The sequence below is a fragment of the Anser brachyrhynchus genome (genome assembly GCF_964034855.1).
Source record: "Anser brachyrhynchus genome assembly, chromosome: 21".
In the NCBI taxonomy this organism is placed as follows: domain Eukaryota; kingdom Metazoa; phylum Chordata; class Aves; order Anseriformes; family Anatidae; genus Anser; species Anser brachyrhynchus.
In genome coordinates, this window is record NC_137714.1 from 1016531 (window position 1) to 1041719 (window position 25189).

Here is a 25189-nt window from a genome sequence, read left to right on the forward strand (position 1 = left end):
GAGGTGATGCTTTCCTCAAGCAGTTATCCCTGCTCTGTTCCTACCTTGGTGCATTCCTGCTGGAGCAAGAGATTTTGCTTTTGTAAGTCGATGTTTTTCTCCCTTTCATATCTCAGCTCCCTCTCAGCTGAGCTGCACAAATTCTGAACTCGACGCAAGTCCTGCCGCAGCTGCTGCACTTTTTCCTCCTGCTGTTGGAATCTCTCTTCAGACATACTCTGCAGGAACAGCAAAACAAAAGTCATGGGAGAATTGATTCAAAGGAAGGATAAAGACTGGTAATTAAGAAAGGTGAGGATTGCAAAAGTATGCCAATAGACTTTATGGGCATCTAAGTAGGAAGAGGGGTATAGACAGGCAAGTATTTCTTCTGATTCCCACCCAAGCAGGTCACTGCCCCAACACCATGACCTGTGTCCTACCCTGTCCATCTCCACGGAGAAGCTTATACAACTCTAGAGGTTGAAGGGGACAATGCAATAACCTAGATCAGGCAAGAAATCCCTGTTAAAGCTAACCTAGCAAACTAAAGCAAAACAACCCAGGTTGCTCCTAACTCATATATCTGTTCCTGAGCTGGTTTCTGACGGTGTCGCAGAGTTTTGTGACAGTCTCGCTAAGCACGAGCGGTGCACCCAGACACAACTTCCAGAGGTAGGAGGAACAAAGCAGGTCCTGCAACAGTGCAGGAACAGACACACTGACACAATGCAACAGCAGCCTGGACACCTTGGAGCGGTCACCCACTTCTGTCACAGGCAAACAGGTTTACAATAGCTTTCAGAAAATGACTGAGCTCTTCGGTCCCCCATCTTCTTGCAAGTGCACTGTACACAGATTAGAAGCTCTTCCTATGTTTGGTGTATCAAAATCCTTCTTCCCAGCATCAATTTCAGCCGTCTGTTGATCTGCATTCTTGCCTTGCAGCTTCGCCCTCTGCTCTTGGGACCAGGTGAAGTCCCCTGAAGATCAAGCTTACATTCTCAACAAATGTCCAGCTGGGCAGGAACCCTTTGTTCGGTGCTCTTGGATCTGGCAATGTCATTTGTTCCCAGATGTTCCCCCAACAGGGATTTGTTCCCACCTTCTGTTAGGATCCTTTTCAGCATCTCCTCTACACCTTTTATCTTGCTCTGGCAGACAGTACACTTTTCTGGTCTGCTCTAACTGTACACATGTGATGCACCTTGGTATCAGCGCAGCTCTGATCCTCTTTTCCACTCCCACTCCTGCCTGCAGGCCCTCCTGTCCTCTCTTCTCTTCCAAACTCCCACACATAATCCTTGCTTATCTTAAAACTCCCCAGCCTGGGTTTCTTCCTCATTTCTTCCTCCTGACAGGGCTAGCTTCTCTTCCCCTCCTTTTTTAGCTCTTGTATTAAGACAGGTGAACAACTTGCATTTAAAGCAGATAAACACAGCAGCAAACACAGCCCTTGCCTGCCGCCTGGTAGAGCAATTGGCAAGCAGTAACCAAGGCTGCAGCAAAATCCAGGGGCTTGTGAGCTGCCACTTTGAGTCAGCAGTTAAAGGATGAGTTCAGGCACAGCAGTACAAGAGCAGAAAACTCCAAGGAGGAGCAGGGCAGTGGAATAGTTTCTGATGGTCTTGTAAGAGCAAGACCATTATGGGAACAGAAAGACAGCTCTGTTGCTCACACTCCAAAAGGGAGCTGAGAAAGAGCTCTAAAAAGGTCAAAAATATTATCTGAGGACTGTATAACTTACTTCTTTCACCTGCAGTAAGGGAGCCATTCAGTTTATCCAAGTTCTCATTATGTCCAAAAACATGACAGAAGGAAATCACTACATTTGCTCATTCCCAAGCATTTTTCCCAAGGAAATCAGTCAGCCTCTCATCTCCTGCTGTGTGTTAACACTACAGCACTGCAAGAACTGGCTGATGCTGGAGATGTCAAAGATTGCAAAGCTGTCCATACCTGTTTAATGCTCCCATTTAAGCTGCCTGCAGAGCTCTGTGACACAAGAAACCTGTTGTCTCTATTGGCCATGCCTTGATTCATCCTCAAAGTCTCTTCAACTGTGCTGTCACGCTGCTCCCTGGTAGTCAGGATATCTTGCTTTAGCTTGGCAATTTCTTCCAATAACAACTGTTTTTCTTCATTGTTCTCCTTTAGCTGCTTTTCTAGCTCCTCTCTCTTCTTGTTGCTTTCTAGTAATTCAGAACTTGAAGAAGAAATAGTAAAGCAAAGAGATAACTATACACATCCACAGGAAATCACACTCCGAACAGAAAACTAGGGATATGAGAGTCCAGTGAAATCCCAGGGGATTTAATCCTGGGACTAGCAGTTCTGGGCAAGGTTCAGTCTCCCATGGACACTGATCCACAAAACAACGTGTATCCGAAGGGACAGCTCTCAGTCACAGGTTACTAGTTTAACTGCTATGCAAAGAAACACTCGCACGGGCCCATGTGAACCATTCTGCACCAACAAGCAGCACTGGAGCACTCACACAGTGCCTTGCTGCACGAAGTAGGGGCTCAGCTCTACCCATCAGCTGTCTGACTTATCCTGATCCAAACTATACGACCTTACAAGCTAACATACCTGTCTTATCCTGATTTTTACTTTATCTCAGTACTGAGCTAGCCAGGTAATTGAGAGCTGACTATAACCATACTGGATTTAATCCAGACTTTTACTTATTAATGAAAGTTTGAGCATGCATGCTCTAACTTCAAATTTGTACTGGTTTACCAAAAAAAGGGGAGTGAGGGAACACCCCTGATATCTGCTGAAACCTGTTCTTCAAAGACCACTGAAATTCAGAGCAGGATGTACAACATAAGCTGTTGGCAGTGGTTAGGCCCAAGAAGCCTTAACCCGTGATGGGAACTCTTTGGGACCATATTAGTCCAAATGCTACCTAACTCAAAGAAAAAGCCCACTCCCAAAGAACAGCTCTCGTTTACGCTGTTCAGAATGTGGAGCAGGTGCAGAAAAAAAAAAGGCTTACTGCTGATTGATCATGATATCACTAAGGGAAGTGCTTATTTACCAAAAATCCCTACAGAGAGCTGATTACCTTATACCTTAGAGGAAGACACAAACTGCTGTGCCCATTCTTGCCAGAAGAAACACTACATGGATTTTGAAAGGACTAAACAATTAATCATCAAAGATAAATGGCAGAAAGTACCACAGGCCTTGTTAAGGTTTACCGTACAAGTTCTTGTTCATCCGTCAAGTTTTGGATCTGCTCTTCCAAAAATACTACTTTAGCCATCTGCTCTTCATGTGTCTTTTCATCTGTACATAAATCTTCATGTTGCTGCTCAAGTTTGCTAATCTGCTCACTTTCTTGTACAAGTTCAGAGGCCTGCAAGGTCAGAAAACACCACGACTTTCATTTTCTTTGGTCTCATTGAATTATTCTGAACAGTATAACACAGCCTGGGGACTCCATCAAGCAAAGGTCTGTGATTCTGCAGCTAAATTATTGTAGCTCTTGACCCCTGAAGACATACATGCAAGTTTTTCAGCATGGGAGGCAGCTGTGTGTAAGCTATCACCAAGTCACAGTTCTTTATTTGATTTCATCCTTCTGTTGGCCATCTGTAGTTCTCAGTGCTTTATATCACGTGCCGCATTTCTTTACAAAACTAGCAACTCTTGGAAAAACAGAGAGCGCATCCTCCAACCAAGCCATACCGAATCAACTTTCTGTGGATGGCTGCTCTCCTCTTTCAGTGTCACCTATGCCTTAACACCTGGCAATGCCAGACCCAAAGCCTGAGACACAGAGCAAACACGCACAGAAAATAAAAGGGATGAAAAAGAAAAGAAGGGATTAGGAATACATAAGAACAAGGGAACTCCCAGACTGGATTGGAACCAGAATCTGCCTAGCCTAGTATTTGCTGCTAAGCAGTGGCGAAACCAAATCCTTCAAAGGAAAATACTGTTAAACCCAGAGTTATTACTCTGTTTCGTAAAATTTATGGTTTTTTTTTGTTTGTTTGTTTAAATCAATAGCTCTTTTTAAGTGCATACTAGCACAAAAATTTTAATTCCAGGTCTTCTTATCCACCCTCAGATGTGTTTATTTATACTGAACAATGCAGACAAGCAGCTTCTGTCTGCAGCAGACACTAGAAGGACGGTGATTCCTTTACATTTCTCACCTTTGTATCTAACAAAGCATTATCTTTTTGTGGCTTCCCATGGAATACATTAAAGAAATCCCTGTTTGCTGATGATCTTTGCAGACTCTGGAAGCCATTATAATGGCTTCTATGCTCTGGTTTTGAGTCAGGCAACCAGTGTTAAAGAAAACAGTTAGCAATGCAATACCTCTAACTATAAGCTCAGAGAAAGAGCTTTCTCCTCTCAAATGTCCAGAAATCTCTTAAAAACAAGAAAAAAGGTTCCAACGAATGCAAACAGCTCTGTGTATAGCATTGGCCCATGGCACATCACATACATAGTCATTATTAAAAGCTACAAGAACTAAAATACTGCCGAATTTACTAGGCCCTTTCTATGTTTTGGACATCCCAACAAACAACATTGAACAACCTCAAATCTTGATCTCCAGGTGCATATTACTCACAACAGCCCAATGAATTCATGCCAAGCTCACTTGAGCACTCTGTTGGAAAATGTTTTGTCCCCGTATAGCTCCTTTAACAAAAGGGGATGAACGCATTTGTGAAGTCAATGATCCTACCAAACACATGCAAGTCCTCTATTTCGAAGATGATTACAGCCATCCAGCCTAACACAGGCCACTGGATTTCATCTCATGATCCCTTTAATGGAGAAATAGCCTGCTCTGCAGCTTAAGCAAAACCACCAGCCAACAGGTGGCTGAATGACAAACAAACTCACAGGGATGTACAATTTTGGTTAAAAGGTCCCTGGACTATGAGTAGATTGAACTATTGGGATGCAGAGGTTAGAGTGACCTCTCTTGTTCTTCCCATCATCTCTAAATCAGACGATTCCTTTTTTATATCTTATAGACTGACCTAGCCACTTTCTAACCTGCTTTTTTGCAAAGCCTGGTCTACAACACGAGCTTTTGCAATGTGAATTTGTTGTCTAAGTTCTACAAAAGACTTGTCCTCTAGATGACACCATTCCTCCAGCAAGACTTTGGTATGCATGCAATTACACCAACAGTTCAGACCCTCACTGGTTTTTACTTATGTTTAAGGAAGCAATATGACTCACAGCTTTTAATTAAAATACTCAGTCTGAAAACTTTCCCTCTGCCCTCTACAGAAGAGGGCTTCGGGTATAGACTTTGAATTACTGTTTTGTTATTAGATTCACTGAAAGGAAAAATATATTACAGAGTTAGAGACAGTTCCATTAAAGCAGTTAGATTTAAAACCATCTGCCAAATAAGCTTTGGAACTGGCTGGACTAGAGAAATGAGTCAATAGAATTCACGCAACACCCTTGGAGGGCAACTCTTATGTTTTATGGAGTCACAAAGGCAACTGCCTCCTGCAGGGAGTCACACTGTAGGAACTATGTGCAGATTCTCCTGAAAGAGCAGAGCCATAAGAAAAATTTTCTACTTCCCAAACTAGAAAATACACAGTTCCTGGAAGAACACCACAATCCTGTAGTTGATGCACATCTGGCTGCCCAGTACCTTCTTCTCAGCCTTCAGATCTTCCCGCAACAGTTCAAGTTCAGATGCAAGTTGCTTTCTCCATTCTCTCCGCTCTCCCAGCTGACTTCCCAACTTTTCTATTGTTTCCTGACAGCTTTCCAGCATCTGGAACAAGCAAGATTAAGAGTCACTTCCACAGCATCCTTTATTCTAGAAAAAAAGAGAAATAAATTGCAGAAAATAAGTCTTCTAGAAAGATGGGACTGGGAAAAATGGCTCTCGAATGTTGCCAGCAGGACTCCTACACCTTTTATCTAGAGCTGGCTAGACACCTCTGGAGCATTCACCTGACCCAAGGTACCTGAGCAAGCTGATCTCCCCCACGCTATAAGCTCTGTCTTCTCCCACAAAAGAAACCTGACTAACAAGTAACAAAATCCCATCGTCTGAATAGCGTCGTTTGACCAGGAAGTAACAAACAGACAGCAAAGCCAGCCCAAAACTAGCTGCGAATCAGCCTTGTGGTAAGCGTACCTACATACTACGCTGGTTTCAATAAACTCTAAATAATGGTCAAGCAGAACTTCAGGTCTTGGTGTTCCTCTACATGTGTAAACCTTTCACCCTCAGAGGGAAGTCAACATGCTCCTCAGCTTGCAGTGCTGAAAGCAAGACAATCTCTTACGAGAGCATTCAAAGAATTGAGCTATCACAGAGATAATGTGGGCATGTTGGATGTCTTTGGAGGAAAACAGCTATCTGCCTTGCATAAGCTGATGGAATACAAATTCTCAAAAGATGACAACGAGCATTCACATGAGATGTTCATTTAATACATTTCTAAAGAAATGAATGTATTTCCCAAGGAATACCTCTTACCTCTTGCATTTCCTGTGCTCCATCAGACGACGCCTGCTCTTCCCCACTCATCTCAGTTTTGTTCTTCTGCACTTCAAGTAACTCTGTCTCTAAACTCATGATCTTAACATACACAAACCACAAGTTAAAACCAAACCAGTACCCGCAACTAGTAGTGAATTTGCTCCTTGTGCAGCAATTACAGAATAAACCCTGTGCTTGGAAGTGAGGACTGGGGGGATGTGGGTAGCTGCCAACACAGGCTAGCTGCAGCTCAGGTCTTTCATCCTGCTGCTTCAAAGGCTGAACAGCTCATCCAGGGCCAAGTAGGCAAACGAAAGAACCCTGCTTCACAAAAGGAGAGAAACGACCCAGATACATGGTTAAAATTCAAGGCCTCTACAGCTCGTGGGCCTTCTACATGTTGCTCTCCCAGCACACAGGACCCCACGAGACCCTATACAAAGGCACCCCTGACTAACACCATGGGCCATCCTCCTTTCCCACAGTCTCACGACGCTCAGGTAGAAGCACCCAATCCCCACAGCTGATCTCATCCAAGCAGACATTGGACCCAGTCCCCGGACCTGTCCTAGTCCCTCCGCCACCCGGAGGAGGCTGTAACTCCCTCCTGCAAGGCTCCAAGGGCTCCAGACTTGCGATGGCAGAACACTGACGTGTGCTCTTCTCCTGGCAGCCGAGAGGCGTCTGGACAAGGATTCCCTCCGAGTTTGCCCCTCCAGCTGAGGAGTCTTCCAGTGCAGGGGCCCTGGTGGCAATTGTTATCAGTCCTGCTGTTTTAAAGGGTTTATCTGAGCTAGAAACAGTCCAATTTCCCCTCCTGATTATGGTTCTTGCAGACCCTTTTGAAAAATGGGAGTCTTGGCACTAACGGCCCAGCTCTGCCCCACTGCTAGCCAGCACAGCAATCAGCAGCCTTTCCTTGCAGCTTCTTACACTTGGGAAAAAAAAATAGTGCTGATTTTCCTGTTTCTAAACCACCAAGCTGGCCTCCCCATTGACCAGGCTGGGCTTTCACGAGGCTGCAGAGCAAGTGGAAGAAGACGAAGTCCAGCTGCAGGGACCGGCCTCAGTGTTCATCTGTCCACCACATACACCATAACATGCAAAGAACATGCACCTGCTCCACCGCACGTTCACAGGCTTTATGTCTCCCTCTTTCTCTTTTCTCCGCACATATTCAGATACCATTTTTCACTCCTTTTCAATGGGAAGCCAAAAGGAAGGAAGTGCCAAGCCTCTGCAAAACCCAGTCCGTTTTCAGTGATTACAAAGCAGCATGTCAAAGCTCAAGAGCGAAAGCTTTGCTTCCACTGACAGGCTTCGGGCACAAGATGGCTCTGTTGAAGCTCCCAGCAAGGACCAATCTCTAACAGAGGGCAGCTGATATATTGTTTTCTAAGACAGATGATGTTTTCAAGCCAGGTGTTAAATGCACATTGGTAGGGTGAAACACCCAGGCCTCTCACAGAAACCTGCTTTCTCTTCCGTGACCAGATGACAGTTTGTAGTTCAACACGACTTTGGAGCTGTGGAAGGAATCTCAGGAACAAAACAAACCTCCCCTCCCTAGCTCCCAAATCAACCTTTGCTTAGGAAGCTGATACCCAGCTATGCATTTCCATTATTTTGCTTATTTTTTCCCCAAGCCATTAAGTTTTAAGCATTTAAGCTGGGCAGGTAAGTCCCATGCAAGTGGCAGAACAATACTCACATTGTATCCTGGTGTCCTCGTTCTGTGTCAGTGGCCTAACCAGCCAGGACTTTTGTAGGCTTGCCAAAACAGAAAAGACTCCCAGGTCCTTTTCACACAGTGCAGCCTGGCAAACACCCAGGGGCACTGCTTTCTCCAGGCTCCAGCACACATGCCTCTGTGCGGTTCTTCCCTCATTACAGCCAAGGCATCCAAAAGCCACTCAGAGCTGAAGGATGCAGCTTTGCACCCTCCACATGAGCAGAGGCTGGATCTAGCCAAGGTTTAACCCCCCCCCCCCTCCTCTTCCATCCTGCAGTCTGTCTCACCTGTCTCTCCGCTGCCCTTTTTAGCTCTTTTTTGTACCCAGCAGAACGCAGCTCCAAGCTCACGCCAGCCAAAATGCTTTGCATCTCCTTGACTACTTGGTGCCCCCCGCCGCGCTCCCTCTGCATCCCCTGAAGCAGCGTTCCCAAGGATCCTTTTAACAACAGACTGAGGGAAAAAGGGATTTCCCCAAACTGCAAATGCATTTTGTTTGATTTGAGGAGAGCTGATTTCAGTGAGAAAAGTAAGGAACGTTTGAATGTGTGCTGAACAAACGCTCCATTCAATTTAAATAAAAGTCCAGTCACGGTGGACAGACCTGCTGCCATTCCCATCACGGTCAGTGTCTTCCCTCGGCTCCTCAGCTACACCTTTCTAAACATGACGTCTGCTGGGGTCCTTCAGGAGATATTTGAACATGCCTTCAATCTGTTTTACTGTCATTATACAATTTTCCCTCACAGCCAGAGGTTACTTCAAAGGAAGACAAGATAAATTACTTGTAACGATTCATCTTGGAGATGCATGGCTGCTTCCACATTCACATGGGAAATACCTTCACACTTGTACCACCTCCTATATCGCAGTGTAACACAACAGCAAGCGTGTGGATATGTCAAAGCGCCACTCCCGACTCATAAACCTGTGTCCTTCCTTCTCACCTCAGAAATCCAACGTTCTCTTGGGACACCACGGACTGGTCCTGCTGCCTGGCAGCTCGAGAACATCTCTTACCCACAGACAGATGGGAGAGGGCTACACAGCCCAAGGAAGAACCCTTGGCCAGGTAGCAAGGCCTTGAGCCAGCCAAAGGAAAAGGAGAAGATCTCCTCCAGCAGCCTCTTTGGAGGAAAAGCCGCCAACCCACCTAGAAGCAAAACCAGCTCCTGGCTCCCTCTGTTCTTTCCGCCTAGAAATTAGCAGAGAGGACCTGTCCTAAGGCCTGTTCGACTGCCCTGTCTGTAGCAGACCACATGCCCTGGCAGCAACACTGCACAAATGCTGCAGACAGGATCTCCTTTGGGGCAAGCAGTCACTAAGTGGTCAGAAAGCACAGGTGCTCCTCACAAAGCTACCTCCAGAAGGATGGAAAGTCCCTAATCAAATCAGAGCTAAAGAGCACCCTGACAAAGGTGGCATCAGAAGTCAAAAAGTGCAGCGGTTCATCACCAGCATGCTTAACTGGTGACCTTTCCTGGGTTCAGGTGGCACCACTGCCCCACAGGGACCACATTCTCTGTTGGACAGGTCTGGAGAAGAGATAGGGACTGAAGTTAAAGCCTTCTATCATGACTGCCAGCTTAAGGGACAACTCACGGGCCTCAGAAATACCTCGTGCCTCTTCTGAGCCCCAGGACGACTTAGGGCTTCCTGGAACTCACTCTTCAGCAGGAACTGCAGAAGCAGAAACAACCATCCAAGGTGGAAAAGCAATTCCTAAAGGAGACCGATGCGAAAGTCTGGCAGGAGCACTGATGCTACCTAGGACAGCTTCTCAGGGGAAATAAATGCTTCCAAGCTACAAGATACTCAAAAGAAAAAGCTCCAGAGAAAAATGAGGCAATTCAAACTTGAACCACAAAGGCTTTGCCTCAGCTCAGAGAAGAAACCAACACTAGCACAGTCCACATGTACAGAAAAGCTGTTTGTGAAGGGAGCATTGCCTGGGCTTGTGGATCCAGGATGTAAGTTGGCTACTTAACAGTCCTTGTGCAAGCATGAAAAAGGGGAATAGAAGCTGGAAAAGACAATACTGCTGTACCTCCACAGGGGGAATCTGTGCCTCCAAGCAAGAGTCATTTACTCACTGCTATAATTATTTTTTCTCCCACTTTTCTGAAACTAGCAGATTTTGCTAGTTATATTTCTTGTCAAACTAAACAAAGGAGCATGCAGCTTTAAGTCAAGCAACATTTTATTTTACCAATGAATACGCAGAGAGAAAAGCAGCTAGAATTAAACAAAACCAAAACAGCATTTCTTCCATTCCTTACTTACTTTCCGGTGAAGTCCCTCCACTTCACTTTCAAACTGTTCCTTTTCCTGCTTTGTTTGGATCTGTGTCTCTCCCAGAATTGATTCCAGCTCTTCATTGCGCTCAACCAAATCCTCGTGCTCCTGCTCAAGTTTTTGCAGCTTGTGAAGGAGCTGCGAATTCCTGCCCTCAATGTTTTCAATCACCTCTCGGCACCTGCACACCAAAGACCAATATCACTGAGGCTGAAACTGCTATGTGAACACATCAGCACACAGACAGATCACTTACCTCTTGACAAACCGCCAAACAAGGAAGATCCAATGTGTTTTCCACTGTGTGATATCTATCCTGCTAATTCTGAGTCTCAGACCCAGCATGACCTGTCCCTGTTCTTATTTAGGTGGTGATGTGTGGAATTATTGGCGATGCGTTCTGCATGAGTAACGATGAGGGTCTGTGGAGAGACCTGGTCGGGCAGGAGGATGCTAACAGCAGAAAGTCAATGACGAAGTCAGCCTCATGAGGTGGGGGAACAGGCTTGGGCATTCGAAGGGGAAAAGAGACAGAGGGATGGGATCAGACAGCCCTTTCCTCCTTGAACATGCTAGAAGAGGTTTAGCAGCAGCAATTTCCTAAGCAGGCCACAGGAGAACAAAGATTTGACTTCCCTCAAAAATCCCAGTTTACACATGGAAGTCTGAAAGCCAAATGTCTTGGTACACCCCTGGACAGCAACCAAATCCAGAGGAAATCCTCCCAGCAGCAAAACAGCTTCAAAAACAACGCTTTTGTCTGCAGGGATCCACAAAAGACCAACACCTATTCTTTTAGGAAAACAAAAAACTGGAGAAAGTGCCAGAAAACAGTCTGTATTCTTAATACCCAGGACTACACACCCACTCACGACTGCATTACCTCCAAACATTCAAATCTGGGAGCAAAGGAACAAAACTGGTACCAAAGAATACTCTAAAGAACCCAATACTTAAATGAACCCTGCAAGATGGAATACCAGCAAACAGAGCGCCAGACAAGCCACTAGAAAAAGACAATATACAAAGGACTTCATTGCAAACCTTTTATGAAGTGTTTCACTACTCTGATATCTGTCTTCTTGATCTGAGCCAGCTTTGCCTGAAGTGTGGTCCCCTTCAACCCTCCCTTCATCCTTTGTGCCCTGTGCATAAAAAAGAAAATGAAGTTAGTACACAATTAAGACTCAAATCTTAGCATGACGTGATTCTAAAGCTACCTAAGTCCCTCATAAACGAATGGGACAACAAGAAAGCATGAGCTGCATCAGCTGCATCTACTCATATTAGATAATCTGCTGGCTATAATCGCAAAACCTCCCAAGGCCTGTAACAGCTATGAAGGCACTAGTGGGTATACACCGACAGATGTGCTCTACACATAAGATTTATGCTGGGCATACCAAATAAACTCATGTCCCACACACAGAAAGGAAAACACAAGCATTTCTGCACAACAAGCTATGCTTCTTCATTTATGACACGGGATTAAAATGCAGAGTGGGGCCTATTTGCTCTATTTGCTTTTTACATTGGTGAACAAAAGGCCCTTGAAAGTACCTGCAGCTGCAGCATGCTCAATTCTTCAGTCTCAACCGGTGTGGACAATGAAAATCCTTGCTTCTCACCCTTTTGATACTCACAGATCTCTTCTTTGAGCTGTTCGACCTTCAAAATAAAAACACTTGCTTGTATTTTTGATTGATTTTCATCTTGCTGTCTTAAGATCCTCCTCAAACTTGACGCAGATAAATTGCTGATTTATTAATATTAACCACTCAGCTTGAGGGATTGGCTGAGGAGCTCACGTGGCTGCTATAGCCAAGTGGCCTCAGACTATATGAGAGGTAAAGAGAAGTAAAATAGGGAATACCACGCTGCATTAAAAAGCAAGCATTTTTTCTTCATTTAAGTTGTTGATTGTGCATGTGTTGTGCATGCCCTCCTACCAAACAGGACTGAACGCCAAGGGGGAAACAGATCACAACCACTATTTCTAAGACTGTCTTTGCTGTTATTGATAGGATCAACATAACATTACTAACAGCAGGTAAGCAGTCACACCACACAGCCACCAATCATTCACACGCTTACTCTCAGTTACTGAGATTAGCTCAGTTAGTTACTGAACAGCAAGACATGAGGTGGCAAAAGTAATTACATACTACTGAGAACCAACTATAGGCTGCTGAAGGACTAATACAAAGAATTTGAGAATTAAGAACAGAAGCAAAATTTGTGCCAAATTACATGTTTTAATATTCATTTAATATTTATTTCCTATTGCCAATCTCACTAAGGAACTACTCTGTTGATAAAGATTACTACATTTAGAGAAACCTACGTTTAATATATCAACCATTTAACTAATAGCAATGACATTCCACACAAAATGAAAAGCAGTAAGTTTATCTTCTACTGAACCAACCAGCATAACCACATTAAAAAGCCAAAGAGGTTGAGAGGTATCAAAACATGAGCAAAAATTAAAAATCATTTGAAATATAGCTAGCATTGGGTTTTAAACTAAACTTATTTCTTTTCTTTATTAACAGTCCCCAGGAAGATGTAGAACTGTTGCTGTCTCTGCTTATCCACCTAATTTTGTGCAAACAACGGCTAGCACCAGAAAGCATCCATCTGATTCTGAATGCTGTGCACAAGAAAACAAACATCTCAGGAGCTCTAAAGCACATACTCAGTTTGAGCATGAACAGACCCCTCCATGATCAAAGTACCACCGATCTCATCCTGCACTGAAAGATACTATGACAGCTGATTTTTTTTTTTTTTTTTAGGGCTGCAGTAACAGCAGCTGCCTTAAAACATGCTTTGGATATTTATTCTGCCAGTTTCCTGGTGTTTGTTACTACATGAGCCATAAAACATCAGAGCTGCGGTTCTGGAAACACTCATTAAAGAAAAGAGAGAGGAAATACAAAGGCAGGGCAGGGTTAAGGAGCACATCTGAGCCTCAGGAGCCAACCCAGGACTGGTGGCTCCGCAGCAGCCTGTTGGTGTCACAGCAGGCCTGGAGAAGGAGCCAGGACAAGATGGGTACTCACCAGATCAAGGAATGCTTTTCTTTCCAAGTCGAGCGTTTGGACCCGTGCTCGCAGTGCCAGAATTTCCTTGTCCAACCTGCTGTTGTGCTCCATGGCCTTCTGTAGCGCAGTCCTGTCTGGACAGAGCACACACAGGCTGCTCACCAACACTGCCTTGGCCCGTGACCTCCATCAAGCTCAGAGCAGAGCTACCGCATGAATACTGTTTCTGAAATTACCTTGCCCTTATGCACAGGTATTTGGGAGCACAGCACAGAGGGTAGTTCCCGATACATGCGGGAACACCGTTCTCTTACTCATAGTGTAGAGGTTTATGTTTCTGGAGATCCAGGTTCACCAGCAGTGCTACTGAGCCATGCTGTTTACTGCGGGAGCACAGCAGTCTCTCCATAGTTATTCCAAGGAATAACCTTACTTCTTGATCAGGGAAAACGCCTTGCCTCGGACATGTAGGTATGGGTTTCAAGAAGAGCAACAGTAAGTTTTGGAAAACTCCAAACAGGTTTTGTTTAATTTTATTTTAAAACTTCTTTTAGAAATTTCTGGCAAGTATCATCCCACAAAATCACAGCAAAGCAGACAACGTGAAAGGGGGTGAGCGTTGGGAACAGCTCATGCAGGGGGATGTTTGCTCTGAAAGGGACAACACAGCACCTATGAAATGCTGCACAAGCCCTGCAGAGAGTGGGGGAGAGTCCAGCTGGACTCAAAACTCTTTATTTTTTAAACCAAGGTAAAGATAAGCACCCTGGGGGGGTCCATGCCATGAATGTCTGAAAAAGTAAGGGTGTACACAAGTGTGGCGGGGACGCTCTACTCCTGCACTTGGCACAGGACTTGCTCAGGCTTCTGAGCCACAGCAGGCCTCGAGGTGACCGTCCCTTGAACCGGGCAGCTCGTCACCAACAGCGCCAGGTGGATGCCCATGGCCATGACCACGAACAAAGGGAGGTACTGCCTGAAAGCAAGTACCCATTGAAATTCCTCATGGGGAAATGACGGATCACATCGGAGGTCGAGAACAACATGATAAGGAATCTGAGTTTGACTAGGAGCCAGTCACTTCATCTTATAAACAGAGCGGCCAGAGAAAGCCTATTTGAGCTCTCCGGGGATCACAGTGGGCTATGACCCTCGATCTCCTGCTGAGCTGGGGCACCTCTCAAGACCTCCTCGAGGACCACAGCTCCTCCACGGACAAACACTGACAAGGGAGAAGGGTGAGACATTCACTGAAAAGGGGGAAAAAACTTGAAAGCACACGACCGTGTTTAGAACACTCCCCTCCCATACCCTGCTGTCTCGTATGAACATTTCCATTCTCAAATCTTTAACTAAATCTGTTTGTATTGCAGCAAATACTGTTGAATCCTCGTGTTGAATTGGCTGATGATTAAGTGCTGTTAAGACTCATACAGTCAAATCTTGTGATTTACCATTAAAGTATTATTAAATCTTAAATCGCTGCTAAATCCAAGTTGTGCAAAAGTTTCTTTGTGACAATGAGCCTCAGTCCTGTATGTATGAGATCAGGGAGGAGTCTAAGCTCTGCTGTAACGCAGTGGTCCTTGGGCATTTGTCACTTTAGCTCAGGGCTCAAGCTCATCTCCAAGTTCAAATTCCACAACCAGCCACCACGTACACGTGAGCTATGCTCTAGTTCAAACTCCAGCCAGAATCAGCAGCATGGGCAGACCTGATGCCTGTCCACAAAATATACTTCAAACAGTTTGGAAAAGTTACCTTACCAGTGAGAAACTTCCAACTTCAGCTTAAAATTCATGACTTGCTATGAGCAGGAACTACAATGTGAATGTACCAGTGTTGTGCTAACATTAATATTTATAGCATGACCAGAGAGTAAAAATCGTTGTTGTATACCAACCCATCAAGTCTGAATCAATACACATATGCAACCATCACACCAATTAACACAGACCATCTAGTATTTCAAATGGCAGAATCAGGAAAAAGATGTTTGTATTAGGAGCACACTGACAGAAATGTGTCTGACTGAGTGCATGTACACTGGTATTCTACTCCTAAAAGCAGAACTACAGAGAAGTAGAGAAGCCAGTTTTCCTTACAGAAATGATGAACATGATTTTTCCCTTTTCAACTTAAACTTGAGTTTTTGTCAGGCAAAAATAAAAATATACCTATTTTCTCGGTTCTAAACTAGAGGGGAAAAAAAAGAAAAAAACAACACCACACCCCACTTTCAAACAGGGATTTTGCTATTGGATTTTCAGTTTTGTAATTTAAAATAAAAGTGAAGAAACACTTTCTACTAAAGCATTCATTTTGCTGAAAAGTGTGTCTACCACTACAGATAAAATGTTGGATCTTCTCCGCTTATAAATTGGTCGACTTACCACTCTTTCTCCATTCTTGCACCCCTTCTTCCCAGCTCTCAGGCACTTGCAGGGCTGACCACGAGGCGGTTTCTGCAAGGATAACAAAGAGACAGTTTTGCTGTGGCAATTCATTTGCAAGTTTCTGAACAACAACAAAAAAAGCAACATTTTTGATGCACTTCTTTGTCAAATATAGAGTTGAAAGAAAATAAAAAAAATAAAAAATAAGAAGCTGACATCTAGACCACTGCACACGACTTAAAATCTCTAATCACCATCACCAAGACCCAATAACTGAGCTACAAACTGCCCAGGAGCAATCTTGTATTTTCTCATCAACGCAAGCAAGCAGCTGCAAGTAATCATTGAACCAAAATACACTGCTTAAGTGGAGTCTTATTGAAGATCAGAGATTTCATTTAGTTTTCTATTTAAAAATCAGTTTATTTACAAAGCATTTGGCTCTGTAGCTCATGGGGAAGAGAAGGCATGCAGATACACATCATCGGGGAAGTCACTGAGATGTTTCAGCACTAATCTTGCACGCTAATACAGCATAATAAACCACACAGACATAGCAAGCATGAAACCCTTACTCACAGTTTGGGAAGTCTTATATTCATTTGATACTTAGGAATTTTATAGAACACAGATTCCCCACGCAGGCTAAGATCCAGGGAGAGGAGTCACGCTGCAGCCCGTCCGAAATCTGGAGAGGCAGTACGGTTTGGAGGCTGCGACACGACACTCACCCACACGAACGCATGCGTACCGATCGATAGACAAAGCAGATAACTGCAGGGTGCTTTGATTAAAAAGCTGCCAACAACGGGTTTGGAGGCTGGCTAGAAGGTTTAGTGACTACATCTGAGTGTGATGCACAAACTGCGAGGTCAGCATTGTGATCTGCCATCGCCCTGCCCAGGTGGGTACCAGTCTCCTTAAGAGAGCAGCTGCTGCAAAGGTGATGGGGCAGCACCGCACCTTGGTGCTCTCAGCTGAAATTCTGTATCACGGATTTTGGGACAATTTGAGTAACAGAAAAAGCATCTAGAAACCAGTGTTTTGCTGGGGGAGCCTCCTGTAGGAGGCAGCAGTGAAGGACCTGGCTTTAGGGATCATTCCAGTAGGAGCTTTACCAAACAGTTTCACTTCTTTCCAAAAAACAGTTAACTTTTTTCAGTCAGTATTTAAATGTAATTAAAAAAAAAAAGGAATACTTCAGGGCTGGACAATAAGAGATGTTTCAATAAGGAGGTTAAATACTTGCAAGGAGGTTAAACGAGTATTAGCAGGTGTAAAAATCCTACCAGTCACTTCAAGACCACTGACAAGCCTTGGTTATGAGCTCTTGCTAATGACCCCTAAATGAGGTAGCATTCCAAAAATAGCACCTGGAGAACCTGGAGATGGGTGGTTCAGACACGCTGACACTGTGTATGAGTTATTTAAGCTGTTTTGTTTCTGGAGCAAGTTGCCATTTCTTCTCAATCCCCTTCTGGGGTATGTATTTCTCCCTTTGTATGAGCCAGGGAGAGGAATTCAGTCAAGACACTGCTGCTACTCCTATCAAGGATCAGATTACCCCATGTTCTGGCTTTCCACACTCCGGATTCATCCTGATTGTGTTTCTGCATTCAGGTCTCCTAGGTAGTGAGGCAACCCTTGAAACAGATTTTTCCTCATTACAAGGACATGGGGCAGCCCTTCTCCAGTTCCCCTGGGTGAGAAGTGCAAGGCTCACACTGAACAGGGGGGGGCTAAACGCAGGCCAGTAATTACGAGTGGCACGCAGCCACACGAGAAGCACTTACGTATTTTGCTCTGCTCCTTTTTTTGTGTATCCAGCTCGTCTGTCAGCCTCCGGATCCCTTTGTGGGCCACCAGCAGCTTCTGCGTGGCCTCAGCCAGCTCTCGTTCAACTCTTACGCGTGATGCCTGTTCTCTCTCCAGCTCTTCCCTGTAGGACTGGAGCACACAATCTAATGCTCCAGTGGAAATGAGATAACCCTCCTGGTGACTGCAGATCCCCCCTCCACATCCCTCTGGGCCCACCAGAACAGAGGTGGTGACATAAACAGAAACCAGCTGATCTTGCAGAGGCAGGAGACAGAGACGTAGAGGGTGACACCCTGCCACGGACAAGTGTCAAAGAGCAGACATCGAACAGCATGCCGTGGCTGCTTCCTACAAAGCTCTGTTTTTCCTTCCTTGAGACAAAGCTGTTAATTAAGGTGCATTTTCAAGCACATTTGAAGACAAGGACGAATGATTACAGACAGCACATAGTTCAGAAAAACATATATATGGGGGGTTTCCAAGCTGAGGGCTCCATCACACCCTGTGAGGGTCTGCTCCAAGAACAAGTCAGTTCTGCATGTTTGTTGTCCCATGGCTGTTGTGAGAGCTGATCCCAAGGCTGCTGTGAGAGCCAGCCCCAACCCAGCCCAGCAATGGTAACCTCCTCTTCCAGCCTACAAAATGCTCCTAGTCTGTGAACCAGAGACCTCACCCGCTGACCTGGTGCTTGTGCCGAGAAGTAATTTCAGCTGATATAAAAAGGGCTGTTTCTCACAGCCATGACTTTGGTCTGCTCTGTCTCCAATATCTTTTCTTTGTGGCTAGAATGAAAGGCACATGAGTACTTACAGTACTCACAGCCCTAACCCAACCATCTCACCCTGGTGAGATGTTAGCCCTGGCTCTCAGCAGAAGTTAGTAACTCATGTGTAGCAGCAGGCTGATGAGATTGCACAGCCTGCAGTTCAGAGCACGCTCACAACCCATCAGCAAAAAATACCAAGTAACCTCACAGTGTGCTCAGGAACAGACCCACTGCTTGAAATCTCAGCTACATGCCACGTCATCAGCAAGCAACGTGCAAATGTACTACCTCATTTATCGTCTCTTCTGCATGCTGCATGGATTTGCACTGTTGCTGGAGTTCATCTTCCAATGTCTGATGAATGTGATCAAACTCATCCTTGCACAGAAAGAGATTTTAATAGATCAATGCCACAAGAAAGCATGCTGCCATGGACACCAGGGTGTAGTATTCTCAGTTTTAACATACCTTCATTAACAAGGGGTTGTAATCATACCTTAAAGGACAAGTTTCAACCAGAGATATCCCACATCCCTGGGAAAATCCTCAGTTGTCTATTATACTTTGCTAGTACTCTACAGGCCCACTACATTTTTTTTTAAAGCCATGATCTCCTTGGCAACTTCCTTTTCGAGCACAGTGGCTCAGCTTTGCTCCAAGAAATGTACACTAGATTCACTCGATCAGTGTAATGGTGGGTTACTTCCTCATGCCCTACTCTTTTGAAGTGCTTACCAGCTTAACAGATTCCTCCTGCTCCTGTGGTCTGTGCACATGAATCAGCACCAAGGATTTGCTTCTGCTCAGGTTAGTTGTCATTAACATTTTTGCAGCTTGATGCTAGAGAGGTGTGTGCTTGTACACGCCAGGTTTCTCTGGCACTACTCAAAGTGTTTTCCCACGTACGTATCAGGATGACTACACAAAAATGCATGTTTGTACCCAGGCTTTCTGCATTACTGAGGGTGCATTAAAAAAAATCAGCTATGCTTAAGCAGTCTAGCAAAAATAAAAAAAAAAAAACATTAATTTCCGTAACAGACAGAAACTTATTTGGACTTTCGGTATAAGAGTGAACAAGCACATAACAGTTTGTTTGAGAATTAGAAAGGTTACACGTTCCAGTTAACAGAGTAACGAGAGCAATTAACCTTTTCACTTGAAACACTGCTGTGACTCTAATGATCCTGTAGAACAAATGTGTGATGCTACCCAGAAGAAAGGAGTGCTTAATCAACAGTTTCTAGCTCACAAGCATGAACACCAATGACATCATTTGGGGAGAAAAAACAGTCTGCTTTAGAAATTGTTTTCCTGAAAAGCAGGTCTCCAGAGTCTTTCACCTGGTTTTAAAAACACAGAAAGAAAGGTGTCCAGCGTAAGAACTGCAGAGAAGTTCTGTTTGATTCCGAATGAGGAGCATTAACCTTATAACGTATTTTGATCATGCCAGAATACACTTGCCTTTCCAAGCCTCATTCTTCTAAACAGCTGTATGAAAAGTGGATAAAAGTCAGGTATTTACAGGCCTGTCTTTACATAACAGGGGGGTCTAGCACTGTGTAACAGGAGGAATTCAAGAAAAGCCAACGTTGTTCTTCACACGTAGACTATATTATCTCTACGGACAAGACTTTGCCCTGGCTTTGTCCTTCACCCAGCACAGGTGCAACAATACTCTCTCCAATTTTACCCAGTAGTCAACGCCAGCCTTGTTACAGAAACATATTGTGTGGTCGTTACGGAAGCATCAGAAAGAATGGTCTGAGAGGGGACACCTAGGAGAAGCTGTAGCTGCAGACACCGTATGTCACAACAGAAGTTTGGATGCATAACTGCTGTAGCTCTTTTCCAGGAAGCCTGCAGCCAGGTGTAGAGGGCATTCAGCCCCAGAGTGGATGGAGAAATAGGAAGGAATGAGAGCAGGAGAAAGCAGGACTAGCAGGACTTCCATCCCTACCCCCTATTTGCAGTCCTGCTCCTTGCCTGCTTGCTCTCCTGGCTCCAGGAATCTGTCTTCTTCACTGCTCGGTGGCCAGCTCCAACACAAGGATGGAAAGTCACTTATTTACTCCGGGAGAGAAACATGCAAGTGGAATGAATTCCTCTGAAGTGATCAACAGGAGGGACCTGAACTTACATCTTACATGGGTACGTGCTTTATCCGCAGGCTGTTAGACAGAAGTCCCCATCAGCTACGCGTTCAGAAGGATGAGCTCCATGCAGGAAGGTTTGGATTCAATACCGGACTTGGAGGCATCTGCATTCTTCATTTGAGCTGGCCCTATTTCTCTTACTCAGCCGTGGCACTGAAGGAAGCGCAAACCTGATCACTCATCGTAAATGCTCCGTAGCAGATGTGGTTAACTGGCATTTCACTGCAAGGTTACAGCTCTGCTTCCTCTTAACTACAGTGAGGTTTCTATTACAATGCTTCACCAGAAAAATGGTCGGTTTGCAGCAAACATTTGTATCAAGTGACAGACATTCACAGGCAGATTATTCAGGATTCACAGAGAGACATTTTCTATCAAGGAGGGGGAGGCAACACGTCAGGGAAGTACCTCTCTCTCACTGTAAGCAAACCCGTTGATTCTGAGGAAGATACCTATATGCGAAGGTGTTATTGTACCACGAATGACACCCAACCCTGTAACAGTTAGGCAGACTGGGACTCTCCAGCCAGAAAGGGATGCTCTTGAGGTCAGTATAATCCCGAGTGGCACAGAAAAGGCAGACAAAAGGCAATTGTTCACTGCCTTGAATGCAAAAGCTGGAGAGCATTAAGCAAAGCCCAGAGATGGTAGGGTGAAACAGAGGAACGTGACAGCAACTGAACCTTGCTGCAGAATGTTGAGGATGTAAGAAAACTGCATGGGGTCAACAAGCAACCACATTCAAAGAAGAGAAAAATTAATCAAGGACTAATAAATACAGAGATAGCAGCTACAGTTCAGACACTGCACAGCACTGGAGGCAAGGGGGATATTTCTGATGTACTACCACTACATTTTTGCCCTTACGCAGTCCTCTGAGCTTCTGGTCAGATGGTGCAACGCAGCCCAAACCAAGCTGAGCTTCGCAGCAGGCCTGACGAGCCCCCCTCCTTAAGTGTGCTCACCCAAAAGAGGCCAAGAAGCTTTTCAACTCCAACCAGTTTATCAGAATGAAAAACTATAAACCCAACTTTTTAACTATAGAAAGGTCAAGGTAGTGACAGAAATGCAACAGTCTGCCCGCAGATCTTCCACCTGCTGGTGCCCTAGCAGGCAGCCCTTGCTTCCAGCAAACAGTTGGGTGTCACCAAGCCCTGCCATCTCCTCTGTCCCCAGTTCTGGCTGGCCGTGCTCTGCAGGGGCTGCAGCTCCCAGCCCTCCTGCATCTCCCTTGCAGCCCAGAGCTCACCCACTGTGTCCCCAGGCAGGAACAGCTCCCCCCACCCCAAAGGACAACCTGGTCTGGCCACTTCTCCTTCTGGCAGAAGGAGATTGGGAAGAGTAAGAGAAACTGAACATTCTGTATCACAAATGCTGCAGTTTAAACAGGCTCTTGAGCTAGCCCAGGGCAGCACTGTTTATGCTCCCGTACATCCGACAGCCATGACTATCAAAATGAAGTTAGGGTTGAGGTGAGTATTGCACAAGGGCAGACTGAGCATTGCACAGCAGGGCCAACAAGCACAGCAACGCAGGAGAGCTGCAAATGAGGAGCTACAACGGCCAGGAGCTCCTGGGCTCCAGTTCCCTTTAACAGTCATATTCAGGAGTAGGTGGAAGTCGGTGTCGAAGTTGCTGGGAGGGAGATTGCCCTAGTCGAGGTAGGTGGTCACAAACTGCCTCTCTGACACACTAGAGCTGCTGCTCCTCTACCATTTGTCCGTTTTGTCATCTTGACCTCAAAAGTAAGAGGCAAGATGTGGATGGTCTTCCCCTAGCCTGCCAACCGCCAAGTCATGTTGTCAAATTTATTTACTGAACAAAATCTGTAAGCAGAGGTTTACTTAACTTCCATCCTCTAGCTCAGCAGCTAAAAGACAAGGAAGGAGTTTTAACCTCACCTTAGAGTACAGGGAGGGTTTTTCTTAAATTAACGACTGTCAAGGGAACTCACTCACCTGTAATTCAATAATGGATCATCAGGAAATCTGGATCAGTAGGAAGCCATTATAGCCCAATGAAGATCTTCAGACCCAATTATATCACAAATTCTTCAACATTCTCTCAAAAATAATTCTATTCATTATCCCTATGCAAGACGTGGGAGCAAATCAAGCGTAAACATACAACGGAGAAAACTAACACAGAAATAAACTTCATCACTAACAATCCATAGATAGGAGAAAAACTTTTAATTTAAAAATCTCAAAGATACCCTTTTCCCCAGCATGCTTTCAGACAGTCTGAGCAGCTAAAGCAGGGTGTACCTGAAGCTGTGCAGCACACAGCCTGTCTACGTAGCTGTGTGAATTCAACTTCTGATCTGTGATCTCCAGTTTCTCCAGCAGCATTGTTCTTTCTACCAGTAAATAAGCAATCTGTTCGCTGGCATTACTGTGAGCTATTTCGGACAAGCCTTCCTGTTCCAGCATCTCCTTGACCTCCTTCAGCTGGGCTTCTGCAAGACAAGGCTTTCTGTGAGCACAAGAAGAAAGGAAGCCCAATTACCTGCGCCCCAGGTTCTCTAAACACCACGACAGCCCCAGTTGCTCCTGGAACCCTCCAACAGCTCACAAAACTTCGAGTCTGTTCTCCTGCTTCCCAGCTCCCTTGCTCCCTCCTATCCCCCACTCTCTCCTACTGCGGTAGCCCTATTCCCACCGTTGTGACATTTCTGCTCGCACCCACTACCCTGCCTGTCAAGCAAGCGATAGGACCTGCTACATCTGAATTCTCCTGCCCTTAAGAGGGGTGAGTTGTTATGACCATTTACCTCCACCCAGCAGCTAAGCTTCACCAGCCTTTTTGTCCTTGACTCTCTTACCCCCTAACACACTTCGGCGGAAGCTAAACAACAGATTAAAAAAGCATTGAGAGAAACCAAGCAGATGGGCAAGCAATCACATAAGCAGTTTCTTTAGGAAGAAGAGACACAAAATACCACATCACTCATACAAACAGAATTTTCCTAAGAGCTTTTTTCCCCATGCACGTTCCTCCAAAACCAGCTCTAATCCCACAGGCTAAGGACAACTTCTTGGTGACGCAGACCTGTTATTTGGAGGTCTCCTGTAAGATTAAAGGAGCAAAAATTCCTTTTAGAATTAAATTACCACTCGCTATTTATCCCAGAGTTACAGCTAGGAAGACTCTGTACTAGGAAAAACTTAAAGATTCGATGGCTTTTGAGGTAAACAAATCATAATGGTATTTGTTTACAACTAGGCACTGCTGTGTTTGGGGCCACAGTTGGCTCTACTGCCCAGGTTACAAGCACTATACAGTTGTGGTTACACTTCTCCAGGTACATTGTTCAGAAGAAACGTGCAGAAAAAAAAAAAACCAATGCAAGAGCTTTCCTATTTGGTTTGAACTCCATTTTACAGCATGCTCAAGATCATTTGTTTAAAAAAAAAAAAAAATTAAGTAAGAACCCCTCACTTTGGTTGGCAATTCATCCACCTAGAGAGCATGAGGATGCCTTCGTCTCCTTTGTGGCCATGGCAGCAACTCCTGCACTGGATCTATTAGCTTGTTAACCTAAGGAAGGGCTTTGAAAACCTCCCTATGTAAACACTGCTCATTTCTCATCAGTCCTTTCTCCAGTAATTTAATTCATATTAAAAACTGCTCCCAATTTCTTGCCCCAAATAGATTATAAAGGCTTCCAAGTGCTGTAGGATGGGAATCGGGGAGTTGTGTAGTTTGTGCTGACGAGGGAGGCACAGTCACACTCCTTCACTGCTTAGGGAGCTAAACTTCAGAAGTTACGCAGAACAAGTACTTCTCATACTCTTACACAGAATACATATACAGCTCTGGACAAGCCTGCTCTGCACTTTCACACACTGGGTTTAACAGGGGACCCAGCGCAATCACACCCTAGGGCTCGAATCAATTGCTTGTTTCCACTCTGCACTTTGCAGCTGGCTCTGTCCAGCCCTATGGATGGAAAACACCCTGCGGTTTCCCATTCACCCTCCCTGTGGTTATGAATTACAGCTTGTTCAATGAAGAGGTCAAGCGCGGCTCTCTTGCAGCTTTCCTGTACGAAGGAGAACAAAATATTGCAGTTTGCAGTTTAAAAATAACTGACCCCTTGCTCCATATGCCTTTTGAAGAGCCCACAGCTCACACTAAACTGAGAAACCCACATGGCCTCCAAGCTGCCTCACAGATTCCTCCCATGGTTTTGCCAAATCCCACTGACGATCCAAACCGGGGTCCTTGCACCTTCCCCCAGTAGCTGCTTTGCTTGTGGACAGAAACAGGACAGCAGGCGAAAGGGACTGAACTCACACAGCTGCTCCTGTATGGACAATTTTGCTTGAAGGTACTTCCCTTGCACGCAGCCTGCAAAACGATACTACGCTATATAGATGTGGCAACAGGATCTAGACATTTTCCACGGGCTGAAGAGGAAAAAAAAGATCTGTGAGGATGAGAGGAGACTGCAGCACACAGCACAAATTACCTTCCTGTAAAAGCCCTCTGGTTCCTTACAAGC

General features: G+C 45.1%; 1 protein-coding gene across 14 annotated transcripts in view; it reads right to left on the reverse strand.

Moving 5' to 3' along the window:
• CCDC30 (coiled-coil domain containing 30) overlaps window positions 1-25189 on the reverse strand; it is a 40403-nt gene that overhangs the window by 10556 nt on the left and 4658 nt on the right. For 4 of the 14 annotated variants that reach the window (XR_013941390.1, XM_080564280.1, XM_080564291.1 and 1 more), the window contains 14 exons: window positions 22950-23140; window positions 18815-18904; window positions 17736-17889; window positions 15940-16011; window positions 13565-13680; window positions 12060-12167; window positions 11544-11644; window positions 10488-10680; window positions 9822-9926; window positions 6470-6571; window positions 5630-5755; window positions 3186-3343; window positions 1939-2185; window positions 45-218 (listed from right to left, as the gene is read on the reverse strand). Coding sequence is in view for 13 of the 14 variants with exons in the window: in XM_080564280.1 (XP_080420406.1) it covers window positions 45-218; window positions 1939-2185; window positions 3186-3343; window positions 5630-5755; window positions 6470-6571; window positions 9822-9926; window positions 10488-10680; window positions 11544-11644; window positions 12060-12167; window positions 13565-13680; window positions 15940-16011; window positions 17736-17889; window positions 18815-18904; window positions 22950-23140 (1937 nt within the window). In the remaining variant the exon portion in view is untranslated. Of the gene's footprint in view, window positions 1-44; window positions 219-1938; window positions 2186-3185; window positions 3344-5629; window positions 5756-6469; window positions 6572-9821; window positions 9927-10487; window positions 10681-11543; window positions 11645-12059; window positions 12168-13564; window positions 13681-15939; window positions 16012-17735; window positions 17890-18814; window positions 22919-22949; window positions 25095-25189 lie in introns of those variants that run through there. The other 10 variants (XM_080564292.1, XM_080564282.1, XM_080564289.1 and 7 more) reach the window with 9 other exon arrangements.